The sequence below is a fragment of the Chiloscyllium punctatum genome, chromosome 1, assembly GCF_047496795.1.
Source record: "Chiloscyllium punctatum isolate Juve2018m chromosome 1, sChiPun1.3, whole genome shotgun sequence".
Lineage (NCBI taxonomy): Eukaryota > Metazoa > Chordata > Chondrichthyes > Orectolobiformes > Hemiscylliidae > Chiloscyllium > Chiloscyllium punctatum.
The window spans coordinates 77,639,353-77,649,082 of record NC_092739.1 but is presented as its reverse complement, the minus strand read 5'-3'; the positions used below and the strand labels follow the sequence as shown (position 1 = coordinate 77,649,082).

The 9,730-nt window shown below is 35.7% G+C and overlaps 1 protein-coding gene across 4 annotated transcripts in view; it reads right to left on the bottom strand.

Moving 5' to 3' along the window:
- Window positions 1-682: 682 nt before the first annotated feature.
- pdgfra (platelet-derived growth factor receptor, alpha polypeptide) overlaps window positions 683-9,730 on the bottom strand; it is a 48,295-nt gene continuing 39,247 nt past the window's right edge. For all 4 annotated transcript variants that reach the window (XM_072569521.1, XM_072569504.1, XM_072569515.1 and 1 more), the window contains 8 exons: window positions 9,335-9,501; window positions 8,130-8,248; window positions 7,874-7,996; window positions 7,420-7,531; window positions 6,230-6,329; window positions 6,013-6,118; window positions 4,949-5,187; window positions 683-3,801 (listed from right to left, as the gene is read on the bottom strand). In XM_072569521.1, coding sequence (XP_072425622.1) covers window positions 3,654-3,801; window positions 4,949-5,187; window positions 6,013-6,118; window positions 6,230-6,329; window positions 7,420-7,531; window positions 7,874-7,996; window positions 8,130-8,248; window positions 9,335-9,501 — 1,114 coding nt within the window. In that variant the 3' untranslated portion in view covers window positions 683-3,653. The remainder of the gene's footprint in view (window positions 3,802-4,948; window positions 5,188-6,012; window positions 6,119-6,229; window positions 6,330-7,419; window positions 7,532-7,873; window positions 7,997-8,129; window positions 8,249-9,334; window positions 9,502-9,730) is intronic.

Here is a 9,730-nt window from a genome sequence, read left to right as displayed (position 1 = left end):
CTGTGTGCTCAAGACTGACATCCTGTCAGCTTCTAACAAGCGATAATACCACTGGCTCCATTTGCTAAAAGGCCTAACATTCCCATTAGTTTCAAGGAATCAACTTATTTAATATGGAAGTAGGGGCCCTATTATGTGATACCATCATTGTTAATTTCTGTTGCAACAGCTAGGCATCTGCGCTGTACCACCCCTCTTCACCACTGTGCCAAGCAGTCAAGCAGCTTCTTTCATCCAAAACAAAAACAGAAATTGCTGGACAAACTCAGTAGCTCTAGTATCATGTGTGGGAACAAGTAGAGTTAATGTTTTAAGTCCGGCGGCTCTTCATCAGAACAGTTCTGTTGCCTAATAAGCAAATTAGACATCAGTAATAGGTTATCCTCTTTCATTTTTGCATTAATGCTTACATGCTCAACATCATTTGCAACTGTAACAACAGGCAAGGAAATTTTGCTCCATGCATTTCATTTATTTTGATGTGAGACAGACCCAGGAGCAACTTTGCTTCTTTCCCACTATGTTATTACACAGTCACAATTAGTTGACTGTCACAAATTTCAGGCACGGTGGAGGTGACATTGTTATGGAGGAGTAAATCAAACTCAAACTCAATGATCAGAAATGGCTCAGTATAACATTCATTTCACGGTAAGATCAAGGGAAAAGCAAACTCAATAACTAAATTCATCTGAATTTATTGAAATAGAGATTCTGAGTTTAGAAAATGTGTATTTGATGTAACATAAAGAATTTTTTTTTAAAAAAAGTCTTTAAAACTTCGTGTAATTTCATCATAATAAAATGTTTGAGACTTTAACCTACATACAGTCCAGCCACGCATTCACAATTCGATCCCTTTGAAACTTTTTTTGTAACTTTTAAAATATATTTTACTTTAGACATTCAAAAGTGCAACATGTAACGTGCCTGTGGAGTACATCACAGTCAAAAATATAAACATAGGCAGTGATACAGCTAGACATAAATGTATGGCAGTAACTCAGATGACTACACTGAAATACATTATATATATATATATATATACACGCGCACATATATATATATATACACAGAAATGATGTATAACATCATTATATATCCCCAATGTCCTTTGTCACTTAGTAAGACCATTGGATAAAATTTTGACCACATTTTAACATTCAAGCCATTCAAAGATAAAGTCATGTTTCCTCGGTAATGCTACATCAATTTCTTCTGCTGCATTAACCCGGTTATTTAAGGTATTGTCTGAAAGCCTTGTTTAAATGGAAACATTAAACAATCCAGTCTGAAAAATTACATATTATTTTCTTTACAGTTTATCTTACATTTTATAACAAAAAGGTGTTCTCATTGTCACTTAACATACATGATTTGTTTTTAATACTGGATATGCAGGTAAAATTTGTGATTTTCAACATTGGCCTGAGCATTAAGGGATGTGTTACATCACTAAAATTAGAATATGTGCCTTGACAACTAGAAGCAGTCGGAAAAGTAGTTTGCTATCAGTTTCCCCTTGCAATTAATTTATAATGCCATGGTTAATACAGGAAGTATAATGTGCTATGGAATGTATAGTATATTGCAGTATGTTAATACTTCAGCAGTTAAAATACATCAGTCCCACCCAATGGATTTGTCATGTATTACAATAGCAAGTTCAATTCTGATGTCAGAAAATAAACAATTAAAAACTAATAATGATGTCTTATTGACAGTCAATACACTTTAAGGCTGGAAAGGCTCATTATGCACTTTGTTCAATCAAAAATAGATGAACATCATGTAATATCTCACCAAATTAGGAACAAGTCAAATAACTGAGGGATCCCAAAGTGGAGTTTACTAATCTTCCAGATGATTTTAACGACAATATTATATGATGCCATTCCTGTGTAAATGTGATGACTAATTTGAATTTAAATCATCAGATTAGGAAGTAGTTATTTAAGTGGACTGAACGTTTGTTAATTGATTTGAATACTTTCTCAGGTTTGAAACTAATGATCAGTTTTGCAAGTTTTCGTGGTATCTCTGTACACATAGATGATGCATACAAAGAAATCAAAAAACTTAATGCAGATCCTGGAATAGATTATAAAGGCCTTCGCTTGCTGTGCAATAAAAGCCCCAAATATTCCTGTTATATATGGGCCTATTGTTTGTGAAGAATATGGATGAGTTACAAATATCATTCAACACATACTGCTCTTATATGAGCTTTTACCATTGAATCATTCAATGCAGTAAATTCTTACAAGAAAATAATTCAATTTTGCTTCTGATTTCATATTGCATCAGACAATCCAAGATTCACCATTAATACACTGTAAAAATGTCAGTTCATTATTTTGTAATATTTTTAATTTGCCCAGCTCCAGATTTGGATTACTAATTGGGTTCTTCTCCTACTCCAGTGTGATTTCACATCACAACTTCAATCAACATGTTACATGCATGAAAACCAATTGACGTCCGATATATTAGTCAGTGTGATAACATTTACAATATTTACAGATTCCAGGCATTGTGGTATCCTTTTAGTTGGAATGATTGTGTTCAAGAAATCGCTATGATTTTTCAACCATCGTTGATAGGATTTGTTTACATTTAAAACAACAAAATCTTCTGGTGCCAAATTCCCCACTACCTCCTCACTCAAAGAGGAGGCACTTTTGCTTTCTGCTTCAGCACACATGAAAGGGAATCTTCTCCAGCAAGAATTCTCTTCATTACTCCTGAGGTGCTTTCATCATGTGCAATTGGTCAATCACATCAATTTTCCAAGCTTGGTGAATCCTTCAATTCTGTAGCAGTTGTATTAACAAACAGGTTAGTTTAGTCTAAAGCTCAATCCACTGGCCCAATGAAACCAGTAAATTCCAAAGTCATAGCTTTTCAATGTAGATGGTAGTCAGTCTGTTCCATGTTCCATGAATCACTGATTTTTCTGAATTTGTACAAGCAATTAAAGCAGTTATGTGTAGAATCTTGCAATGATGTAGTGTGTTCTTTACAATGCAATAACTTCCAAAATTTGTGCTTTGCGAAAGGAACATCATAATTGATAATTAGTAGGAAGTAGGCATTGAAGAGAACACATGTTTGACGATGATGTACACTGATATCTAAGCAGAATGATAAACAATTTACTGTAACCCACCTGGGGAGCAATATTGTCATTGCCTTTCTCCTGTGACAGAGATAATGATCTGATGTAATATCAGGTACACAGATTACATTCTTAGCAATGGTTATCATTATATACGTACAAAGCAATCTGCTAAGATAATAAATGTAGTCAATTGTCTTAATAAATGTACCATCTTCCCTGTAGCAAAGAGTCTTTGAAACACACAACTAACCTGGCCTTATGTTTGGTTCATGAAAATGGCAGTGTACATATGCACTGAAGAAACAAACACCATAATAGAAAAATAATGCACAGAAAAATGCACATGATATGTATTACGATAGAAATCATATTGTTTTTTTCAGAATGATGTTCCAAGTTGGGCTCTGTTATAAAATACGCCATCAAGTTCCCACCTCAAATTCTCTTCTTGGGGATGCCTCAAAAAAGTGGTTATAGAGAAAATCGTGTCTGGAGAACTTGCAGTTTATTCTCCCATATTAAATGGAACAGGTTACAGGAAGCTGTCTTCCACTAGATCTGAGGGATCAATTGCTACATCATCCATCATTTCCATGTCTTCTATAGTTTCATCCTCGCGCTTTATAAAAGTCGAGCTGCTGGAACCTGTCTCAATTGCACTTTCTTCTGATGTCTGGGAACTGCAAAAGAAAGGGAGGGCCAGAAGAAAAAGTCATCAGTGACTCACATATGTGAATACCTGGTGGCGTAATGAGCTAGTGGACTCTATGGTGATCAATGTGATGGCATGCTGTGAAAACTATCTCTTGATTCACTCTCTCATGTGCTCCCAATTGTTTAAATTCAATAACAAGTAATGGAAGACTTCTTGGCCCTATTCCTTAGCAACAAATAACTATGTGGCATTTGATGTGGATAGGAAACAGATTGCTTCCTGCCCTCTCGACCAGGAATGAGGTATGGCATCCTAAAGGAAGAAGGTAGGGAAATTTAACAGCTAAGGAAAAATTATGTTGAAATTTCATAAACATTCCTTGAGTTACCCTGAAACCTGTTTTCTTCTGAACAGCCAAACAAAACTACATAATAAAGTCTCCTCAGATACCTCTGGTAATTAAGGTTCTTTCCTCTTTAGTTCAAATTATTTTCAGTAATTACTTTGTATATAAACTGAAAGTACACACCCAACAAATGCAGAAACAATAGCATTGTTTAGTGTTTTACCAAACATTTAAACAGTGCATTTCTTAGAGTAAAATGACCATAAAACAGAACTTCTAAAATGAGTCTTACATGAATTGAAAATTGCTAACTGGAGTTCTGGTCTAGTACATAGCAATGGGCAAGCAATGTAGCCTTCAAGACTCAAACTCTTGGTGACAGAGAATCTTATTTGTTCCCCTAATTACATTGTCCTCCTTTTTACTCCCCTGGCCACTCTGTTCAGTGGCTCCAAACACCACTGTGCCATGGCTGGTTTGCTCACCCGTCCTGCAGTCCCTGCTCCCGTCCACACAAACTGAAAGGATTTCAAACCTGTTGGACATTTCCAGTGGCCATGTCTCCTCCAATGCTACCTTCTAAGTCATTCACAGTGACAACCTGGTCCCTGACCTCATCCTAAATGATGTGACTGCCTTCTGAAACAAAGTGTCCAGTTAAGTTGTCCCTGATACATCACAATGGATGTAAAGTTCAGTTGTAATGCATGATAGAATTGATTGACTGGCAGGCTTAGCAAATGTATGGTGAAACCACTGAGAATTTTCATCCACACTAGAATATTCTAGAACATTCCTCTCAATGTGCCTGTTACTTTAATCGTACCTGTGTCGGTTTCTTGAAGAGCCAGGTTCGCTGTCAGTGACTGGGTCAATATCAGGCAGTGGGATGATATATCCACTGTCAGCACTTAGCCTTTGTTCATCAAACCCACTTTCCCGATCTTTCTTTTTATCTTCATTGGTGTAGGTAACTCCGATGTAAGAATCACTCGATTCCGCCCGCATGCGAGCAACAGCAGGATGGTCGCTTTTCAAAAAGTCATCATTCAACTGTTTGTAGCTCTGTTCAGTTTAAAAAAATAATGAGAGAACTTATGCCAAAGTTCATGCTTTGCACAATATGACTTTCTGACCATGGGAGGCATCTTACAAATCATTATTCAAAAAAATGACAATTAGGACAACCTGAATTTCTAGCAATGAACAGTGTCTAGATCTGGCCTACTTGACTCCCATCAAATACTCTGTCAGATCACCTATTACTGTCAGATAGTGTTCCAATTATTCAGGATATGCTACCATTATCAGACCTTTTTCACACTTCATATAGTTTAAATTAGGAGCAATTGCCTAAATTCTTGAAACATAACTTCTTAGAAATAAGATGATTGATGATTTAGTCCAACAGCTGACAGTCATGAGTTCAGCTCATGGATTAAATATTTTCAATAATGCAATAGATCACTTCATTATTCTATGTGTAAGAGATAAAGTATGAGACTAAACAGTGCCTGAGAACACAAGCCATGACAGAAAAGCAAAGAGACAAAGTTCAAATTAGCAAAGGACAAAATTAGGACAGATATCAGGATTTCTTTTTCACAGGAAACATGTTCAACTCATGGACTTCTGCATTCTATAAGGTAATTCAATCCATGAAGCCTTAAAACTAACTGTTTAAGAAACAGTTCAGGTTTAGTGGGAAACTTTATGATCCTTCGAGATGGACATGTCAAAATAGGGTAAATATCATTCCCCAGTTGTATCTATCTTGTCATGTAGTCATTTTAGGAATAGCAGTGACTTGGGCTTTTTTTTACCCTCAATGATCACCGTGGTTGTTGTTAACTGTAACACTTGTGTTGTACAACAAGCAACAGAACATACCTTCTTGTAGTTCTCGGGTAGCAATCTGCCAACAATTTCAGCAAGGTGTGTAAAGGAAGGTCTCTTCTCAGGCTCACTATTCCAACACTTCACCATCAGGTCATAACTATGAGGACGACGATGGGAACACAAATTTAATTTAAAAATTCAATATTATTTATACATGTAATTTTATTTTAGAAACTAAAATGCAACAGCGTCTCAGCTGGAAACATACACATCTGAAGAAGCATGTTCTGGTTTAGTCATCCTGTAGCCACTTTTTATCTTGTTATAAAAGTTGGAGTCCACCATCATTCCTGGATATGGTGTACCACCTAAGAGAGACAAGAGAATCCAGTTAGAAACAATGAGAGGAGATTGTCTTATCTAGAGATTTATTTTACACAAGACCAAAAAGATCAAAATGTCAACCATCATCTTTTCAACAACTACAACGGATCATGCAGAAGACTAGTCTTCTGTCAATGCTGAATTTATTCTAAGAGTCCGTTATTAATTTTTAAAATATAGAATTATCAAAGTTAGGAAGTGTGATATATAAGCAACTAATATTTATATTTGAATATTGGAGAATGTTAACAATTTGAGTTACTTATTACAGCTGCAAACTATTGCTAAATTAATCACAAAGACTTCCACAAAATTTCTTGAAGCAAGTTCTTCATTGTTTTTGAAATTGTGAGCAGTCCATTAGTAGTGGTATCGCAGTTTGGTGAGATTATAAGGCAAGTGATTGTGGAGGGGATAGGAGACTTTACCATTAATCTGGCAGCACAGGCTACATGGATTCAGATACAGACAGTGATGGGATTTAAATTTTATTAATAAAGATCCGAAACAGAAAGTGAGTCTCAATATTGCTGACTGTGAAACTATCATTTTTTTTTGTTCAAATGGATCACTAATGCACTTTACTACTGACACCCACATTCCATAAAGGCCTAAAGTTTTCTAATTGCAGTGACTAATTGAACAACCCATTAGAATGTAGAGTGTTAGCTTCCCTATCAGAAAAATGAGGCATCTATTCAAAGAATGAGTCAGCTGCTGAAAATACTATTAACTGATCTCCACAGACCATGATGACTCCAGTTCCAAATACTAATTTATTCTGCGTTACCTGCTGTCAGTCAGAATAGTGGTACAGGCACGACAATTACATTCAGCTAGGAGCTAGAAAGACAGCTAACGATTCTTGGGTCTTCGTGACTTTTGTTGAGAGATGAGGATATTAGGTGAGCAATTGAGCAGGGTCCACTGTGATCTCTCTCTTGATTAATTTAGCTATTCTAACTCTCAGAAACATGGATCATACATCAAACATAATTCCATTGAACAACTGCTCATGTATAATCAATTGTTAGAAAATAAAAAACTTAACATTATCACTCAGTTTGCACCTACCCAAGGAGAATATTTCCCATAAAAGAATGCCATAAGACCAGACATCACTTAGTGAAGTGTACAGGTTGTCAAATATGCTTTCAGGAGCCATCCATTTCACTGGTAAGAATGTCTGAAAATGTAAAATTGAAAAAATTAAAGTTAACTCTGGAAGTAACAGTATAACCATTTAAAAGTGCTATTGTTAACAAGATACTAAACAAGGATTATAAAAGAGGTTGTAAATTATTATTTACTTCCAAGATTAAAACCTCACAATCAAATTGTTAAGTACCCATACTGCAACACTATCGAATGTATCTTTACTTTTGCACTAACTACAAAAACACAAAGTGGAGAAATTACAATTGATAATCTCAGATACAGTCATGCTTAAATACCCTTTTAATATGTTTTCTTCTCAGGTTGTAGAATTCCTTATGAAAGTATTTTCAGATTTTGAGCTGATACTCACACTGCCTTTAGAAACATAGTTGGAATCGTGCATGATATCTCGTGCCAGACCAAAGTCACAGATCTTGACAACCTTTCCCTGTGCAAGGAGAACATTACGAGCTGCCAGATCACGATGCACACACTGTGACAAAGCAAAGAGCAAAAGTTCCAATTTTACTGCATTATAAATACAAATCAATCTGGTCAAAATAAATTGAGAGCATTTGTGGATCTGTATAAATAAGTCTTTGCATCAAACAAGCATGCATGCATACATTTTTAGAAGCCAGAAACTCCATTCCTTGAGCAACTTGAAAGGTGAAGCTGATTAGATCCATGAATGAGAGTCCATCTGAGTTGTCATCTAAAAGAGGGTTCCAAGCTTGAGTTGTCTCTGTGGAGTAAATGTTAATTGTTAGCTGAAGGACATGACCAAAATGGGCTTTACTTATATAATAATGGCCAGTCAACAATCTGAAGCAAGCGATTTGATGAAAAAAAGCCAAAACGGGGAATTGGATGGTGTTATGACCTAAAATCTGGCCTTTCACTTCTGGGACCTGGCAGTAAGTGAAATGATTTTATCCAATTACTACTGAACATGAACTCATAACATCAAGCAACATTTATTAGAGGAAAACTATCAAGAGGATTGTATGAACGTCTTTTTCATGATGACTTTGCTTGCAAGTCAAGAAATGATATATTTCAAGCCAATTTATTTTGTCATATCTCTTATTTATTAACAAAAATGGAAATAAAATGTGAAACCTTTTCAATGTAGTCTATACCACTTTAAATTATTGGTAAGTGCATTATGTTGCATATTTTAGAGATCCCTTTGTAAAAAGATGCCACACAAACTTAAGCATGCTCAAAATTCAGCTGCTTACATTCTTGATTGCACCAAGTCCCATTCACTCATTATCCATGTGCTCCAAGTTCAGCAAATCCTTGACTTTATCATTCTTAGCCTTTTTGTTCAATTAGTCCATGATCTCACCCCTCTGCAAACTCTGCCAGCCCTCAACCCTCAGAAAACTCTGCACTTCTCCATTTTAGCCTCTTGTACATCCAAAGATTTGAAACTTCTCAGTCTCTCAGAACCTCCTCTTTGTTTAAGATGTTCCTTTGAAGCTGCCCTCTGACCAAGCTTTTGGTCATTAACCCTAACATTCCTATGACACAGCGAGGGATATTTTGTATTGTTAAGGTTGGTTTATAAATTCTGAAGTTGCAATGTAGTGGTTATAAGGCAATTGCAAAAATGAGGTTTACAAGATTTTGCTGCACCAAACTGTCATCTCACTATGCTTGGAGTGAAGTTAATTTCTATAAAATGTTCAATGTTGATTAAAACATCATTTGCATCCATTCAGTTGTGGTCTTCGCACTTCTTCATCAGTCAGATGTTCTCACAGATCTACCATGCTTTGAGTATCACTGAATAGAAACAAATAAGAGAATGGCTGGCTCTTACCTGTCAATGATTTATTTTTCTGTGATGGTGGGTGATCGTACATATATTGCTGTACATCGGTATATTTGGAACTGCCTTTCCTTTCCAACATTGGTACATACTGGGTATTTTCAGCCTGTTTCATGTCCATGTAGTCACCATTGTTTTCAAAGGACAAAATCACATAACTACAGAAACAATAGAACAGGATTAAACATCAAGCAAATTTTCATATTACACAGCTTGTTCTGGAAATCACAGTGCAAAAACTTAAGAATTTTGCATGAGCTAGTACAGAATTCTTTCCTCTAAACATTTGGTTAATGATCCTATCTATGTTAGTTGTCATTCTGAACATAAAAGTAAGTTTCATCAGTTATGCAAAATACAATCAAAATGCATTGGCTAAAAAGAAAA